The sequence below is a fragment of the Dysidea avara genome, chromosome 2 (genome assembly GCF_963678975.1).
Source record: "Dysidea avara chromosome 2, odDysAvar1.4, whole genome shotgun sequence".
In the NCBI taxonomy this organism is placed as follows: Eukaryota; Metazoa; Porifera; class Demospongiae; order Dictyoceratida; family Dysideidae; genus Dysidea; species Dysidea avara.
In genome coordinates, this window is record NC_089273.1 from 36,590,369 (window position 1) to 36,610,675 (window position 20,307).

A 20,307-nucleotide genomic window follows, 5' to 3' on the forward strand; every position below is an offset into this window, starting at 1 on the left:
TGGTTACACTGTAGCTATGTTATATAATTGGACATTCTGAGATTAAATTAGGGGCTATTTATGTTTGCCATGCATGAAACTGGCTAGAAATTTTACAAAATTACACTCTCTGCACATGAGATTATAATTAAGGACAAGTTGAGCATACTATTTAGAAAACAATTGTAAGAAACAGCTTGACTCTCAGATATTGAATAGCCATCATATAGGAATTTTTGTTAGTCGTATACTGTATGTATCCTAGGAGATTTTTAAAATTAATGATCCGATACTGAATCTGATCATGAGAGTATTTGTGACTGGGCCTGCGAAAACAGGGCATGTGGGCACAAGCTACAACGCCCTAGAATAAACACTGGGACTGGGTTGTTAGTTAGCTGCTCTATAGCTCAGTAGCTATACTAGGCAGTATATGAAATGCTGGTACATAGTTAACCACATCCCTCTTCATCATAAATTCAATCAAAAATATTACCAAATTTAACCTCAGAAGGCTAGTTTTCAAAAGTTAACGGTGAGAGCATGACTCCAGACCCCCTATTAGAGTGTATGGTTTGTATACTGAGTGTGCTACTGTGCTACTGTGCTTCTATAGCTATTGAATGACTTCCACTAATGTTCACAAAGCCTGAAATCCCCTTTGGATTTGCCACTGCTCCCTTTGAGGTGCTAATTAGTTACACTTCATAGGGTATTCTGTAACACTTTAAAAGCATGAGAGTATACAGAATAAACGCTGACTCTTTGAAGGGAAGGTATTGGGGGTGTCACAGTTGCAAACATGATCACTTCTCTAATGCCACAGTCCCCAAAGGTATAGATTCTCTAACAGTTGTAATAGAGAATCATTACAATACATAACACAGTTGCATTTAATGCTAGCTACCTATGCTAAATAATGATTAGCTATTAATTTTAGTTCTATATTTTAATAATGTATTGTACACCCCTAAAGATGTAGATATTATAATTCTAGTATGGTGTGTGGGCAGATCAAAGGCTCTTGCTAGTGTTACAAATCATGCAGTTGTAAACCGGTTTACAAATTAGTTGTAAACAGGTTTACAAATATTGTAACGTGGCCAAGTACCTCCTTTTGGCCACACAGTCTGGCCACTAATTAGTTCAAGGACACCAAACAAAACCAAACACAGGAAGTCACTTTTCAAGGCAATAAATTTAGCTAATACATCAACCTGAGGAGATGGATTGCTCTGGAATGCCAAAAAAACACACACACAAAATGGAAAGCAGTACAGCTGCTGGGCTGAGTCCATAGATATACTGTACACACCCGTTCACCAATAAATTAAGCTAACTAAGACCATTATAGCACTGCACCACTCAACAATGAACACCAGACACTTCTGCTACACCCGTCTAAAAAACGTGAAGCAGTATAATGGCTGGAGTGCACGTGATTGGCATTGATACACACCTCTCACTCAAGAATGACTTAGCTAACAATGAACCAATTAACCATCAAGGTTGTAATTAGTGAGTAACATTATTGCTTGTACAGCGCTCAGCAGTAACCAATATTAGCCTTGCCTTCTTGTTCCATCCATGTTACAAATGGGCACCCGCTTTGATCTGCACATGCCCCATACCACAAATCAGTTATAGCATACATTATCCATTCAGTTTTTATCTGATTTGTAAACAACTCCACCCAACGATAACTTACAGCACATACGGTGTATATATTCAATGGTCTAATGTACCAATTAGAACAAAAGTGTATTCTCATGCACTAAGCAATTGTCTCTTCTATGACACAGAGTTGAATTAAAAGAATTATTCAGAAAAGTTTACAATAATCATGACTGTATAACAACTAGCTATGCCATTTGCGTTCATGTAGCTAGCACAATTTATTAAGAAGTGCTCTCTGACAATGTTACAACAAGAAAATTAATGTAGCTGTGCAGTACTGTAATTGTTTGGAGCTTATACACAAACTCATTTTAGACATTACCAAATATTTAAACAAAATTCTACAGAACACTTGATATGAAATAATAATTGTCCAGAAATTAAATTAAGCTAACCCTCGTTTTTTTTGTTCATAATGATTATTATCTTGTTACTTGGGCCAGCCAGCTGCTCTAAAATTTTGAACCTTAGACATAATTCACTTTGATATGAGCACAGCATGCAGATTTCATGTGTGGAATAGGGGCAGATCTAGGGGAGATCAAAATCAGTGGAGGATAAAGGGGGGTTGCAATGGTATCAGCTGAAACCCACTTGAAAAAGTGCCACACCCCTAATTTATTTACGATACATGTGAAGATAAAATAACCCACAGTTATGCATAGTGTATCACATTAGGACCTTTTCTACTGGCCAAATTTCATACTTTTACCTTTGAAATCACTAAAAATTGCATTACGGCTTATGGCATTGAAGTATGTTAAATGCTTCTTAAAATTATTATCGTTTTAGTGCTGTTTTGCTTCAAAACTTTCTGTGAAGGCTTAGATAAACCACGAAACAATGTATTGAAGTGATTTTTATGATTCACTATAGCTCTATGTAGCTGTAGACCACTGAGCTATAAGACTGAGTTAACAACCCTAGCTGGATTATAGTTGAATGGGATCACAACTATTGAAAACTTCCTGAACCTGAAACCCCGGGGTTTGCTTCTCAAGCTTGTGTGTAAACAATAGTCTCATATACGTAAATGGCTTTGCAATAATAATATAACCGGGCCTGCGAAAATAGGGCATGTGGGCAGATAAAAATTGTCTACTTTTTCAAATTTTGATGTTCATAACTTTGTATTCCATGGCTCTGTAGCAATGAAACTTTCAGCACTTATTAAACATTTAGTTGGCTTGTTACAGAATGGAAATATTCTATCTCAATATTGAGATATGAGGAAACCATATAAATGCAGCGTCCATTACACACCTTTCCCAAACTTGTAATGGAGCCAAATCATACGTGTCTGTTGTTGACACCTTTGCTGTCACTAACCATCTGGTTGGCTGAAATGTTAACTCTCTTGAGAAAAAAAATCCACTTTTAATTTTTAGCTGTTTTTCAGGATCCAGCTCAACTTGTACAAACTATAGTTCAGTAACATCTGATATCTTGATATATATTTTGGTCAGTGGCATAGCCAGGCCTTCAGGGATGGGTGGGCACACATACCCACACATTTCACCCCATGCAACTAAATGGCACAAAATGCGAGTCCATGCATTCTTAGTGGACTCTACAAACATTTGGCTAAAAGAAAACTGTTTCAAAAGTGCAGCTAGCTATACACTACACTGCTGTTCCTGCAGCTGATTTCACTAGTCTAATGCGTATGAGAAGCTAGAAATGAAAACTAACTTATTATACCTTCTTGTCTTGTTCTCTTTAGTTCATCTGAAACTCTTTCTACTCCAACCTGACTTTTAAGACAGTCGTATGGCTTATCTATTACAAATTTGTAATAGCAAATTTTATTACAAACTTATCATGGCAATTTTATTACAAATTTGTCATGGCATATGCCATGACAAATTTGATTGCATCAAATATTTGGGAGTCTTGCTGTGAGCAAATTTTTCATGGTCTGAACACTGCAGGTATGTGTCAGCCAAAGCAACTAAGTATCGGAACTTCCTATATATGTCACGCTCTATGGGATGCTACAACTGAAGCTAATTCCATGGTTTTTAAGTCTCTTATTCGACCATCTGAGGAGTATGTGTGCACTTTGTGGAGTACTCCTACTGTTACTGACAAATCTACACTGGAATCTATCCAAAGACTTGCTGCGTGTTGGGCCTGTGGAAGTTGTTGTTCACCTTTGCATAAGTGTTGGAACAAATGTTCAGATGCCTGTAATACCCTAGCCTACCCTTTTATCATGAAGAAATTACTTAAGCATGTCTATACTGTATGACATATTACATGGCAGGAGTGATTCCCTGAAGCTATTTGACTACTGTAAATTTCATATTCAAGCTCATTCTCTGTCACTTGTACCACTGCAATCTACTATCAATTCCTATAGATACTCATTTTTTGTGAACATTGTAATATAGAACACTGTACCTTATACTATTTTTTACCCTCGATCCACCCAGATTTTGTCCAGCCCTGTATAAGCTGTTTTGTTGCAATTAGCTAGCTTCTAAGTACTTTTTTGTTGTTCTTTTGTCTGTGTTTTTCTGTTGTATTCGTCGTTTGGTTACTTTTTGTATCTGTTAAGGGAAGCATCCTCGTTCAGGCTTTGCCTTTTGGTGACATCCTGTCTTTCTGATAAATCAGATAACTAATAGTATTACTAATAATAATTTAGTCACCACTGAATCTTTCATCTCCAACCCACTTGTCTAACACTGGAGAATTTAGTTTTTGTTTATCACTGTAAGTCACTTAACCTCACCAACAACAGAATCCATGTTGCTACTCACAACTCAGTATTCCGGATGTGATAGACTGGGTTCCATCCTTCCTCATACTCCTCTTTCCCCACCTAAATTTGAAATACGTGATGCTGTGCATTAAATGGAAAATACTGAAACCATTTGGATCATGCAATCCACTAATCTCAATATCAGCTTTTGATGTACAACGAGAATATGGTGCTACAAAGGTATGCACTACTCATTTCTTGTTCATAATAGCATTAACAAGCGGCTGCGGGCACCGTTGTCCCAGGGAAATTTGGCCTACCCGGCCACCCTTGGCTACACCACTGTCTCTTGGTGCTGCAAACAGAGGCCAGGAAGTTGTGCTACTGTTGTGGAAAAAGAACTTCACAATGTTTGTTAATTAATTCATACTATCACTGCTTGAAGTATCTTAGTTTACTACAGTGATATATCCCCAGTATATGGAACAGTTAATTGTTTGTTATTTTAGTAGTTTTTCAGTAAACCCGCATTCACTGATGTTTTACTGAGAGTTTAAAACTTAGTAAAATAATTATGTTCCATATACTTAAGTTTACTGACACTTTACTATCAGTATAACTACAGTAAGGCATCGTAACAAATTAGTAAACTAAGAACCTTCAAGCAGTGTATTGACAAGGGAATGCTAGTGCATTGTGACAATTTACCCATTCAAAGTGCATGTGACCATTCTTGCCTACATAAACAGTGAAAAGTGCAATATTTGTTCTTAAATGAACTTTTGTAAGTGCAGGTATACATCAAATACACATGCATGTAGTACCAGATGAGGTCATATCTAGACCGCTCCTTTTGGCAGGGTAAATGCTAAGCCTGAGTCAAATATGAAAAAAAAATTTGCTCTAAATGCTTCTATAAACTTTCCAAATTTTTTACTTATTACACTCTTCACTGCTTCAAAAAAACCAATCTAAGGAGCTATGCACAATACATTTGGGTGCTCTATTGCAGTTGGTATTTTCCACTGAGTGCTTTGTTAGGGAGTGTCGATCTATTTTCATGATTTAGCAAAATTAAGCTCCATATCTACCTAATATGCTAGCATTATGTTGACATAGCACCCCAGTCTATTATGCATTTTACTATGCTGACATATTAATTTGATGCAGGCCTATTATGTAGTCAAGTGTGGTAAATCTTCATCAAAGCAATGTAATATATTCTCTATTTGAGTGTTCGGTTCTTCAGTTAGAGTACGTTTATCTTCTCAGAGAATTTTCAGTACAGAAAGTTAAACTGCTTCTTTTATGCATGGGACTGCAATTTTTAGCCAATAATTCTGTTGGCTTGCTTTTTGTTTTTAATTATAATGTTCAGTTCTTGTTTCCATTCCATGATTTGATTTTTATTAATTTGTAAAAATTCTGGAGAGCAGAGCCAATAAGAACATCCCCAACAATACTTACAACATTTCCATTGTGACATTACCCCCAGCTATATCAAAGGTTACGTTCAATCTGTAAAATTAGTAGGGCACCAGCCCTCAGTGGCAGGGCTTAAAGACCTACAATAACTGCTGTAGATAGACCAGTTGTGTGTGTACACATATGCTCTTGTTTGTACACATAATTGCCTATATAGATGACATCACCATCCTTAATCTGCACCTGATTATTTTGTGAAGGTTGATCCAGCAAGTCAACTGCAAGGTTTAGTCATACAATGGTAATTCCATTCTCGCCATTTCAACTGGTTAGAAGAATGGTGGTGTTCCTCCCCTCAAGCTAAGTGTAGCATAATAAAAAGCATAATAAGCTGGAGTACTATGCTAGCATATTAGGTGGATATTTCACATTATGGAACTTAATTCCATGAATATAGATCAATATTCCCTAATAGAACAGTCATTGGAAACTACAAACTGCAATAGAGCACTCAAATACATTGTACATAGCTCCTTAGAATAGATTGATACACATTCATTTTGTGGTGAAATACTCTAATTGAGCATTCACTAATTAAAGTCTTCCAAGATAACTGTAAGGAAGTTGCTAACTTGGAGCATGATGCAAAAACAAATGGAAACACCAATAGGTGAAAATTTCCCAAAAGCATTTTGGGCACAATTTTGAGTACATTTTACTCAGCCCTTGCTACGTGATAAGTAAAGAGGTGTGCATATATTTCAGTGTTTAGAATACAATGACTTAACATAATAAAGCTGATTAATTTGCCAATCAGAGTGGAGTGTGCAGATACATCTAGAGAGGCAAAGTCATGGAACAGATACAGTATATGAGACCGGATTTGCGTAAAGGTACCTTTTCCACACATTTTATATAATATATACTAGCAACAAAATGATGCAACACTTGCCTCATTGTACTGATTAACTTGCTCTTAGTATCAGAATGCAGCCAGATACTGTAGTTATATTCATGAGACTAAGAAGTTTCAGGCAATTATAAGCCATAATTTAAAATTTATCAATTTCATTGTTATTAGTGCTGCAGTACTAAAAAATCATGATCGTTTCAGTCCTTATTTTGATTTTCTAACATCTATATAACACATACCAAGCAAAAAAATGCAAGAATTATGCTTTTATTTGTGAGTCTGGAATCATGTGTAATGAAACAATACAATAAACATTGCTATACAGTATATGATACTGTCATACTGTTACCACTATTGTGCTTATTTTCATAAAATAAAGTTTATTATATTTAGGTTGTGGCTTTTTATCTTTGGTAGGGTACAGAAGTAACCAAAATTACGAGACCGTTTGAACATGCCAGTGCTGGTACTGAGTGGGGAAAAAGTCATCAGGTTGATGTCCTGTGGTGGGAACAGTTCTTGGTATATCATTAGGATACTCTGCATCAGGGTGTAGCTTCAGCCATTCATCAAACATACAATCTATCATGACATGGTGAGGAATGAAAAGAGGATCATTTGGTGATGATGTCACATCATCCATTTGTCCCCTCTTATTAAATGGAATATGTGCAGTGAGATCACCTGCCCCAGTAATGGTATGTATCTAAACAAGAAAAATGGCATTGTGCAACAAACAGTGACACTAATCATACTTACCGCACCATGCATTTGTTGCTTAAGTGCTATTGTCTGAGAGCCATTTGTAGATGTGATGGCACATTCAGGGTCAAAATTAGGTAGATATAGGCACAGTCTGTCTTTACGACACTTAGTCATATATGTTATAGCCAACATTGGCATCAACAGAACTTCGATAGTTTTTTCGTGACTAAACATTATAAGGTGGAGCATCATATCTATTAAAAGCCATGGAATAATTCACTTGCTGACTTGTGGGCTAGTCAGGATTGTTACTATTGTGTGGATCAGTTCCTGTGAATGGACAACACTGAAGAGAATCGGTGTTAACATTTGGATCACAAATCTGAAAAATGTATCCCAACATATTGTGTCCCATACATCACCAACGATATCTCCAAATACACGAGGAAAACCACTGACATTCCTTGTTGCCCCAAGCTTTTTTTCTGTAAAGAGATCTTCTGCAAGTATTCCTATAGATCTTTGAATTTCAATTCGCCGATCCCAGTAAGGTAGCCTGAAAGTGTGATAGTCCATGTGTCCCCTGCTCTTCAGCATGTATTGTATTTCCCACTCAAACAACACATGAAAGTATTTGTGCCAAGTTGTAAATGCAGGTCCAGCATGAGCATAATCCAAACGATTTTCTAAATCTAAACAGAAAGTGTCATCGATACTCACAATAATGTATACTATAGTTTGTTTAGCACAATTATTACATCAGCATATTTTTAACACATATATATGTGACCGTACCTACGAAAATAGGGTATGTGGGCACAAACTACATCCCACTACATAACATCTCATATCTTACTGGAGTAGAATATTGTCATTTTGTATTTTAAAGCCAACTAAATGTTTAATGCATGCTGAAAAGTTCATAGCCAAGCAATAATGAAATACAAAGTTATGATCCGTCAAAGTTTTTGAAAAAGTAGGCAATTTTTATGTGCCCACATGCCCTATTTTTGCAGACCAGTCATATATATGAGATGTGACCTCTGGTGTGAAAATGGTAAATTACCAGGCATGGGGCCAAGTACATTTAAAAGTACTTAAGTAAAGTACAAGTACTTTTGAATTTTCCAAGTACAAGTACAAGTACTCCAGCAGCAATCAAGAGAGTAGTCAGAGTACTTAAGTAAAGTACAAGTACATGCTGGAAGTACTTAAGTAAAGTACAAGTACATTTGCTGTAGCAAAATATATACTGTATTAAGTGTATTGTTACAGTAGTATGTAAGTGTGCCTAGGGGCATGGTACTTTCAGGTTTTTGTCAACCATTCTCTCTCTTAAACCCTTAAAATAAATAGCAGCATTGCTTTTATTTGCCGGCATCATTAATCAGGGCTACATGATACATAGTAAGGTTGAGGAAGGCACTAAAATAATTGTAAGAAGTTGTTTCATACAATTTTATTGTTCTCATTGTACATCCATTGTGTACAAACTACGTATAATGTGTGCAGTACTTACAAGTATTTAAAAGTACTTTAAGTATTCAAGTACATACAAGTACTTGAGTATACGTACAAGTACATTGGAGATATTAAGAAAGTATTTGAGTTAAGTACAAGTACTTTCAAATCTGTACTTAAGTATACTTAAGTACAAGTACTCATGTACTTGGACCCATGTCTGTAAATTACACATAATAACACTTTCACATGTCAGATCAAAGGAGCTGCAAAGGCTACATTTGCAATGTAGCCCAGTTCGTGACTTGTTCAAGCTACATCTAATGTACATAGATGTAGTCCAGGCTACAACTGGCCATTGATTACATAGAGATTAAGGACAAAATCGATTGTGAGGATCGTGAGGGGATCAATTAATACTCACATGATTAGTAAGCATGACATGGATAGCCACTGAGATGGAGAGCGTTTTGTTATCTTCACTATCCAATGAGTTGAAAAGCGTTGGGCTAAGTATGTACGCATTTCTGAACACATACCACACCCACATTACTGTTAATATGAAATTACCAGTCTACATAAAATAAACACTTTACAAGCAAGCTTATACCCATCTAGGCCTTTAGTAAACTCTGTAATTTTGCCATAAATGATTCAATAACACTGATTAATTTGCATCAAACTTGCTTAACCAAAATTCTCCATGATATGATTGGAAGTATATATTGCATATTGGCTGTAACATGGAGCATGTAGACTTACGCCTGATATCAAGAGTTCATAATATTTATATAGTAGTAAGAGTATCTAACTGAGATGCATTATTTTATCAAATGCACTGCCAGTAGTACAGTATCAACACCGCACTCTGTTATGTAGTATAGAGGCTTCACCATATTCATCATCTATCAACAGTTCTCTCATACTAGTAGAGTTGGATTAAGCACCAATCAGTGCCTTCCATACTAGGAGAGGCATTGATTTCATCAAAAGGTGAACTTGTAGCAGTGCATTTATACAGGGTATATTGAGCATTTTATACTCTCTCTCTTTTCTAATATTATCAACTCTTGCTGATATGTATACCCACCACCCCGAGGGCCACATATATATAATTTATAATGTAAGGGTTAAAGCACTGCCACAGGTGCTATACATCAAAAATAGCATGGAAAAGAGTGGGCAAACCATCATGTTGAGGTACTACACAAGATTCATGAAATTATTAGAAGCTCATTGAGTAGCCTTAAGCTTGAAATCAACTACGTACTTTCAGTACAATAGGCATATTACCCATCTTGCACTTGCAATAGTCTTGTTCTGGACTAATCCATCTTCTTAATAGCTAAAAGTTTTCAATTGTGATATTTGGTAGCTATTTCCGGGTGTCAATAAAATGTAGTAAGAAGGTTCACTGCTGCTAACCGCAAGCAACCATCCTTGAAGTTTACAAGTGTGTCTATTAAATCCAGTAGTTTATATCCATAATGGTTGGGTTGAATGGTCAGCAAGTGCAGTGGTGTCGCACCCATTAATGATCTGGGTTGTCTAATAATGATTGAGAGTACACCTCTATTTAGTGAAGTACGATGACCTCACATGGACTAGCTGTTAGTACAATGATAGCACAGTGAAAAGTAACCACATGCACAACCCTTGGTGGGTGGGAAGTTGACATGAGATGCTCTAATACAACAGTCATCCTAAGAAAGCAACCAGTCAGAAAGCTACCAGTTCATCACATTGTATTTTTTTAGCATATGATTATCATGAATGGAACACTTGATTATAATTTTAAATCCTTGCATATGTGCTGTTTTTAAATGCTTAATGATGTGTTGGTTTAATAATTATGCCATGTTTTGGTTTAATTTTGTAAATCTTTGCCATATTTGCATAGTGAACTATGCATGTGTAGTCGCATGCATCCAAGGTATTTGTAATTTTGTGTGTTTTGTACATCCTACAGCAAATTAATGATGGCTACTGTGTTCACGTCACACACGTATATAGTAGGGCTGAGGGATAGTATGTGCATATCGGAATATTGGGATAGTATTACTATCGGTATCGCCTATATCGCTTGAAAATTTACTATCGGACAGTAATTAACAAGTAAATACAGAAAAATATCTGCAAAATACTTTAAAGTAAAAACTTTTTGGAACAAGAATCAGTCTAAAAGGCTGTTTAATATCTTATGCAAAATACATGCATGGGTACATCCCTCCTTACAACTCTCTTTGAAGGCAACAAATAGGAAATAGGTGAATTATCACTATCGTTTTACTATCGTCTATCGTGAACAGTGTCTTGATATCGTTCAGACAGTGAAAATTTCACTATCGCTCAGCCCTAGTATATAGCTGAATCCTATAACAAAAAGCTAAACACTGAAACTAGTATATTATTAATTAAAAATGAAGTAGCAATCCAAGCAATGAAATGTGTAGTGAAACAAGAGATTACTGATAGTACTACAGCATAGCTTGGTGGGAAAATCTCTAGTTTGGCATCAAACAAAAATAACATGCCAATGTAGAGATTTTCTCACAGAGCTATTGTATTCAGCTACATATGCTGTAATACCATCTCTTGTTTCTGAATCACTGCTTTTATCGCTCAGATACCTACTTCATTTTTAAATGAATACTTTGGTCATATCACTGAATACAGATATGATTGATGCTTCAAGTACTGCGTACTAATGTAACTATTTAGTATTACCTATTGTCACAGAGTCTTTTGCAGCATAGTGGTGCAGCCACACAAACAAATTATAAAGTGATATGTTAGTCATGTGGAGATTTGTGGTTCCTGGAACTGCCTCTTCTAATACAACCATCTACCCTGAGTCAAATGAACGTGACTGCAGAATAGTATCAATGTATGCAGTCCAGTCACTATCAGTGTAGGTAGCCAGTGATTGTAGGAGAAGAACTTTTGACTGAGAGCAATCTGGTCCATAATGACCAAACATACACCGACTACAGTCATATCCAGCATAATTTCCATTACATTTACAGACCTGTGATTCCAAAGAGAAGGAACCACAATTAAATATCTAGCAGATGTGCTATTGTCAACATATAACAGTCAATTATAGTGGTACGATAGAATTCATTTTGAGTACTAACCCTAGTGAAGTAGTGAGGCCAATTGCGACGGACATCAGCACTATTTCTGTTATATCCAGGCACGTTCAAATCAGTACACAGTCCTCTACCGGCATCCTGTACACACACACCATCACTTGTGGATGGACAACACTCCAAGTTTTCTAGACTTGTAACATCACTGCATGCTGTTGGTATTTGACCGAAAACCTCCTGCCCCAACAGGCATAATGAGGCAATGGCCATAAAAGAAACTTTACCACTTTGCATTTTAGCTACAGTGTATAAACTCAAGATGGCTATAGTCTGTACATATTAGACAATATTGATGCTGATATTATTATACGATATTGATGTTAATTTATTCTATTTTTTAGACAATATTGATGTTAATTTATTCCATTTATTAGACAATATTGATGTTAATTTATTTAGGTTCAATAAATTCTCTTTCCTGTCCTGGACTCAAGCATATTTACATGCAGGTAGGTGATCCATTTCATTATAAGATTAGCAGCTTTTCAAGCCATACCATAAAAGACTGTATAAAATCATGTACAATACGTACACCTTCAATTTTAAGTTGCAAAAATAACACAAACATGAATTTGTGTGGACTTGATAGCATACTGACACGTGAGCTGACTTTTTTTTAAACAATTCAAATACTCCACCAAATTTTGTATTAATGGGGGATTTCAATTTTCCAAGTATCACATGGCACAATGGTTATGGTAACATTGCTACCACCCCCATTTATGGAAATGCTCTAAATAACATGTTTTTGGATGTAATAAACAATAACAGTCTCGAACAATTTGTGCACTTGCCAACCCGCTTAGAGAATACATTAGATCTTGTTTTCTGTACTTATCCAAAAATTGTTAACATTTCTACTGTTCCTGGTATCTCAGATCATGACGCGTTAACATTCCATCTTGATATAAACAAGCATGCAACTCCAAGTACAAAGCAACACAAAATTACTTTGTAACGTCTTTGAGCAGGATGTAGGACCAGGTGTCCTACAGACCTTCAGCAGTAAAGCTTTAATAAATTTGACAGTTACAACAATGTACATCTATACACCAATGGTGGGAGAATTTTAATTCTGACTATTATAGCTATCACATGAGTGTGCCTGTAAAGGAAAGTTGACACAATGCACACCACATTACACAACTGGTCATATGTCAGTAATAGAACAAACTAGTTGATTCTGTAACTTGTATTATTGAAATTAATGCCTAATAAGGGCTGAAATTTGCATAGCCATGGCACAATGGCACAAAACATTATGAGTCATGAGAGTTTTAAAAGTAGACAAATTTTATGTGCCCACGCACCCTATTTGTACAGACCCTGTATGTATAGGATAATTGAGGTGAGGCAGTGCGTCACACTATCACTTACTTGCCCCTCTCCCCCAGCCACTATAAGATCGGTAGCTGTTGAAAGCCATTATTCAAATCGGTTATTTTTTGGAAATTGAAACTAACTTGTCTAGTGTGATGATATGCATCAAGAGTTCATACCCCACATCAATGAGCTCATTTATGTCAGGTGAAAGGAAGCCATTGATGATATCATCCTGCTCACTATTCCTTACCCTTAGCAACCACATGAAGCTGACTACTGTTTATACATTAAGCTTGCCATGAAGGACACTGAAACCTCTCTAATCCAATTCAGCATATACGTACCTACACCTGTATGTAAGTATGTCTTAGCATAAATTTGTCACCAAGTACAAACAGACATAACTTCTGAATCAGTACAAATGTAACGAAGGACATATTGCGATCTATTTATTGTATACATATAAACATTGATGAAGAGGTAGGCACGGTCATATAACATTATTATAATGTATGAACATAGCCTAGCTAAATATTATACAGTAACTAGAGGATCTCTATGATACAGTAATATTGTGCATATGTATAGCTACTTTAGCTACAGTAAAAATGCTTGCTCTTTATGGACTTTATAGCTAGATACAAAAGCAAAAAGATGCACTCCAGTACCACCAGAGAGTCAAGACACACTTGATTCTATGATAATGATATAGCTAGAAACATCTGGCAGGAAAAGATCAGAATTTAAAAAGTATATTAATGTGAAATCCAGGGGCAGATCTAGAAATATTCAGAGGGGGTTTCAGGTTCTATGGAAAAAAGGTCACTACTTCGTTTTGAACGCTGTGGAGGTGAATTCAAAGGAAAAAGTATGAAGTATTGCCAATAGAAATAGCCATAATATAATACAGTATGTATAACTCTTTGTAATTTTTCATCACCCAAATGAATTGTAGGGGTGCGCGTTATTTCAAAGGGGGTTTCTGGAAACTCCAGAAACCCCCCTAAAACTGCCCCAGAAATCCCTACCAGAAAGGTGTATAGTGTTTTTAAAATCTAGTATTAGTAGGAATGTTAGTTCATTTTGTTCTGCAACTGTCAGGTTTAAAAGTAATGTGGGTATATCATACCGTAACAAGCAATTATTTATATCATTTAATAATGATGGCTCTCATAGTCAAGAGAGCAAGTGATGACAATTATTTGGACATGCATAACTTCGGTAGCTATAATGATGCCTTCAGGAATTTATCGGACTGTTTATTACTTAGCTATTAATTAGCTACTCAGTTTTGGTTGTTGTTGCTTTTCTTTGCTTTGGTATCAATTGTTATACTTCAGATTTGCTATATCAAAAGGGGTGCAGTAGTACTGTTTATTAAGTATAGGGATCACCCAGAAAAGTTCGCGCGTTGCCAAAATTTTGCCTTAAAAAATCATTAAAATAATCACCCTAGAGACATTTTACGGAATAGTAATATAGTGCATTAATATAGTATAACAAAACACTTACAGGTGGCCCGATATAGAATTTTTTTTTTTAATCGCCAAGACTCAAAAGTTTTAGTCTTACTGCCTCACTTACTGATCACAGTCCAAGGCTACAGTCCCAATGAAGCAGCGCACGGCCACCATTTCACGTCACAATAACAAACTCACTAGTGGGGGTTCCGATGAGTGTAGGCCCTCTGCGCGTCGTCTTTTCCTTCATCTTTAATCAGGCTGCTTGTCTTCTTCTTCATCCAACGAAACCATATCAAGGCATTAAATTTCCAAATCAACATTTTCTTTCGACAACATAATACAGAATTATTTCATAGCTGGATTTCAGAAGCGCTTCAGTCCCGGTACTGCTACTACTAGCTAGATGTCTGCAATTTCGCAATTGGGATCCCGTTCACGATAGGTTCGGGACCACGCCCATCAATTAAAGATCTAGGTGGACTATTAGCGATAGAGTACGGAGATCACTGACCTCTTAACAATCTAGCTGTTTCTTAACAGTAAACCTCGGTCTAGCTAGAACCACACCTCTTTGCTGACTCGAGAAATGCTCTAATACAACAGTCACTCAAATACAACTGTCATTCATGATATTCTAATAGAACAGTCACAAGTTACATTGTAGCTAGCTGTGCTAGAGCAAACAACTAGTATTTAAAAATGCTAATTTAAAAATTAAGTAGGGATCTCTATGAAATAAAAAGTAGTGAAACAAGGAATGAATGATGGAATTACAGAGCATAGCTCAGTGGAAAAGCCCTACCAGTACTTTGGCACCTTAGCTATAACAATTATTTTTGCTCGATGCCAAAGTAGGGACTTTCCCACTGAGCTATGCTGTAATTCCATCATTCATCACTTGTTCCACTTTATATTGCATAGCTAGATCCCTATTTCATTTTTAAATTATCGATTTTTAAAATACTACTTATGATCAAATTAGTACGCATAATTATATCAAACTACTTTAGGTAGTATTGAAACCCACAGAAATTATTTTGTAAAAATGTATGTAGCTAAAAATGTAAAAATGCATTATGTATTATTTATTTACTTATTATTATTATTACTAGGCCCCGGGCACATATAACCAAGTACAACTACCAATGGGGCAATCTACAAATGGGGCATGTACAACAGTGCATGACCAGCACAGTGAATAGTGACAGTCACAGGTTTAACGATAAAATAACTATTTTGCAAAAAAATATATTCTTGCAGGCTACATAAGTACAAGTATAAGAAAAATTAGGACTACACTGTAGAGTAGGAACAATGTACATGTACATGTGTATATGCAAGTAGTCAGCAAATTTTTGCCGATTAGTTAAAAGTATATATAACGCATCACATATTGCAAAACTGCATGTACTCACTTAGAAGTTTATCAAGTTATCTAGCTTAACACAAGGTTCACTCACTAACTATATTTACATGGTATTACATGTATAGCTATATTATGTGGTTTTCATGTGAAGAAACACAAAGAAAGTCACGAAGGAAAGAATGCTACCAGTCCGCATATGATGAAACAAACAAGAGAAGTGTGCTTGACTCTACCCAACCCAAACTGTCATGTCGTTATGAAGAAAAATCAAGGCAAGTTTTTGGTGATGTTTTATCACCAGCCGCGCCCACCCTGTCATCATCTTTACTATGTAGTACTATTGTACTGTATGATAAATGTGCCCTTGGGATGGTGCTACTGATGCAAGTTTTCATACTCAGTGGAGGATTTTAATAGTGTTGCATATGGTGACTGTTTCATTAGAGTATTTGACAAGACTACAAAATCTTGTGTATAGAATTAGTGTGTGTCTGTCTGTCTGTGGGGAGGGACGGAGACTGTCAGTAGAATGGTTTCCACAGCCTCAGCCTGTGCATGGAGCTAAGGTCCTTTGGAGAGACAAGGCAAGGCAGGAGCCATAGGACCTGATTCAAGAGATTCAGTACTGCCTTGCCAAACACAGGAACATGTAGAGAGATGTGTGCCAGAAGGTGCAGAACACTACTCTTTCTGCACAGGGACTTGTCACCATGAATTTTAAAGTAGACAGGGTATTGCCAGACAAGTATTAAATGACATGTCCACAAGGGAGGAAGAGGTGGCCATGGTTTGGTTCACTACCAATAGTGTGAGGCATCGTCCAGTGGATGGCTTCACTTTAATGGTCAATAGTGTGTGTGTGTGTGTGTGTGTGTGTGTGTGTGTGTGTGTGTGTGTGTGTGTGTGTGTGTGTGTGTGTGTGTGTGTGTGTGTATGTGTGTGAAAGAAAAGTGGCATGTGCCCTGTACCCCCTCCCACCACTGTCAATAGCATTGTAACTTTTCGCTTTTGATACATGCACTGTATATATGTGGAAATTTGATGTTTAATAACATATAAAATATTATAGTATTGTCAATACAGTACGTACACATTATGTGCTTTGACTTCAAGTTCGGTGACACTAAACTAACTAAGGGCAGCCATACAAGGTTAATTTGACAACATGTTTGTGGTTATGTACAACAAATGCAGAAACCTAGACCATACTGAAAAATCTCAGTGGACTAACTGATGTACGTAAATTGTTTCAAAAGTGGCAGAATGGATCAGATAAAGCATAATAGGAGACTACTGCAATTCATGGAACGTATGCAGTGGCCAAATGAATGATGATTTTAGATTTTGTGGCAGTAGGCTGGAAAACCAGTTACTGATGAGGAAGTTTAAACATTGTAATTGATTGGACATCAGAGATACCCTTTCCACAGCAGTGTGAACATGACAATCACAAAGTTCACGCAATGTACTTATTCCTAATAGAGCAATCACCAATATGTGGTCAGTACAATTTATTGCTTCACACTATCAGAGAGTAGCTGGGAAAGAAATAACTTATTTTTCTTAAATTATAGTACAGTTGCCATTACAGTATTTTTACCGGTCATGAGAACTGTGCGAAAAGTCGAACACAATCACCATTAACATGAAGGGAAACATGCACTTAGCAGGCGGACATTCAAAAGAGATCAATCTAAGAACTAATTGATGTGGCTCAACAATACTGCAAACCACAGTCAAAACCCTCCACCTTATGATGTGTGGTGATAAACAAAAGCTAAATAGAGCCTACATTATTGGGGTAACTTTCAACTACTCTATTAGCGTATCTTGATGTACTTGACATTTGTGCTGCCACAATATGTGACTAGATATAGCAAAATCAACCATATGGATGCAAGAGCCAAAAATGAGAAAACACCAGCATGAAGTTGCTGCACTATCAGGCTAACAATTTCCATATCAAACTCCTCTTCAACTTGTCAGGCCTGCTTGTGGTAGACTGTTTTCTGGCAGCCTGTATAACCATGCTAGATGTCTGTACAGGTTTGTGAACAGCAGGGAAGTGCTTTTGGGGGTTATGTATACACTCTGGACAGACGATCAGTAAGCTGAATGTGTGATGTATGTTTGTTTTGTGAGATTTCAGTCTATTCCTGCCTCTGATGGGCTGTTTTGTGGTCTGGTGCCTTCAATTACCATCATCATCCATTTTGTAGTCTATCTCTTACCCACCCTGCCACCCCAACACTCAGCCCCTTTTTGAGGACTCATGATATAGCAACACTGGTGAAAAATCTATCTAAAATGGTGGGAAACTCTACAAGAGTTATCTTGGCCACCAGGTGTTCTTAAATGTTATGAATTGCTCCATCTTAGTTGAAAAATCCATACGTGTAGTTGCCAAGGCTGGTGAGTAACAATGCATTAAATTATTAAAATACATTTTTTTCTCTGAATCAACAATGCACCCACAAGGTGATTTTCCACAATCCAGTCACACATAGAAAAACTCCATATCATATATTACCAAGGTTTATGTCACGATACCAACATATATTATGATAACTAACTATAACATGACGAACTCCTCCTTGTAAATTAAAATATCTAAGTTGGACATATACCTCAAGTTAAAGTTACTCATGGTAATCAGGTTTAAAGCATCTTTTACTACAGATGAGAAAAGTGGTTAGCACTCTATAGAAACCCTAAAATCTCAGTTTACTTCAGGGTTGAATTGAGCCCACCACTATAAACCATCAACGCATACTTAATTAAATAACAAATACCATATGTCTGGCCTCCCCACATCATTGTACACGGTACAAAGTGGTGCATACCTGCTGTGCATCCATATTATAACATACCTGATGGTTAGAGCTCAATATCTTCCGTCTTAGCTGAGATATCACCATTCAAAAATACATAGTCGCCCATACAAATTTTACAAACGTCCCCACACTACAGCAGCTATTTTACATCTGTGACGTAAGGCTCATTAGAATATCAGTCATATCACAACATTTTATTTCTACTAAATACATAACACCCAAGAAAATTTTAAACTTTAGACCCTCTGAAACGGATTTCAGCAGTTTAATAGAATAGCTACTACTGAATACTCTGATTTGCCTGACTGCTACATTAGCGTGACTGTTCTATTAGAGTATCTCGATCTTTTTAGTTATGCTCGGACCTGGGCCTCGATTCCCGCTACGCCTCTGTCAGCCTGGTGCTACCTTTCAGTCCTACCCTACTTAAATTACAGAAACTTACAACACTTCTAGCCAGTTTAGTTGTAAATCTTGGGCTCAGTTGTTTCACCCTTTCAATGCCGCTCAGCAGTAGCCATCCTTCTGGTCGAGCTGCTAGTCTATCCCAAACACCAGCTTTCTATGTAGTATGACGTTACCAGTATGGCACTCTAGCCAATGGCGGTTCATCCTAATCCGCTGAGTTTGCCTTGAAAAAGTTCAAAGTAGTATCTAACGCCAAGTTAAACGCGCAGCGCATAACTATGAACTGGTTGCTATAAGCTAAAACCGGTTCCGAACAGTTCTCAAACCGGTTATACAAGTTCAATGTTTCCTGTTGCACGTAGTGCATATAAACTGGTTGCCGTACACTCAAACCGGTGTTAGGCGCAATCTGTGAATTTGCGCAGTTTGTAAATTGCGCTGCGCATTTTGTGAATTCATAAAATGCGCAACAATTTATAAATTGCGCAGGTGTCGCGCTGCCATATGGTAAGGCGAGATGCGACACGTACAGCCTGTTGTATCGGTTGCCGACCTTCTGTCATTCCAAGTGTTGGATCACGAGATTTCCTCGTGGCAGTGTATGCGAGGTGTGGATTTCACCAGTATGAGTTTGTGAGGTACGTCAAAAGAGGGTTACAGAGAGCCGGCTATTCGAAAGGTTCTGTAGAGGAAAATATCTTGGTCCCAATCACACCTCCAAAAAGCAAAACAAAACAGTAACGGAGGAGAAGGTGCAGAAGATCATGTTGATATCAGACCGTTTTGAATGGAGTGGAAAGAAGTTATGCTCTAATTAGCCCTGCCTTTCATCACTACAACAAAGAAGTTTGTTTTGTTAAACTACCCAGAGCTGAAGTTGGGTAAGAAACTTTG

General features: G+C 36.9%; 1 protein-coding gene across 1 annotated transcript; it reads right to left on the bottom strand.

Annotated features, from left to right (window-relative positions):
• Nucleotides 1-7,137: 7,137 nt before the first annotated feature.
• On the bottom strand, nucleotides 7,138-12,253 carry LOC136248052 (tyrosinase-like). The gene is made up of 7 exons (XM_066039867.1): nucleotides 12,005-12,253; nucleotides 11,717-11,931; nucleotides 9,292-9,394; nucleotides 9,030-9,087; nucleotides 7,687-8,098; nucleotides 7,461-7,632; nucleotides 7,138-7,407 (listed from the first exon to the last, which is right to left on the bottom strand). Exons 1-7 carry the CDS (start codon nucleotides 12,251-12,253, stop codon nucleotides 7,138-7,140), a joined length of 1,479 nt encoding a protein of 492 aa, XP_065895939.1.
• Between the last annotated feature and the right edge of the window lie 8,054 nt (nucleotides 12,254-20,307).

Bases quoted from the DNA above. Each gene is read 5' to 3' on its own strand.
- LOC136248052 (XM_066039867.1), bottom strand. From the start codon at position 12,253: ATGCAAAGTGGTAAAGTTTCTTTTATGGCCATTGCCTCATTATGCCTG. The intron at 9,088-9,291 runs GTGAGTATTAAT...TGTAATTTACAG, and splicing joins ATGTCATGCTTACTAATCAT to ACATGGGTCCAAGTACATGA. The intron at 7,408-7,460 runs GTAAGTATGATT...TTTCTTGTTTAG, and splicing joins AGCAACAAATGCATGGTGCG to ATACATACCATTACTGGGGC.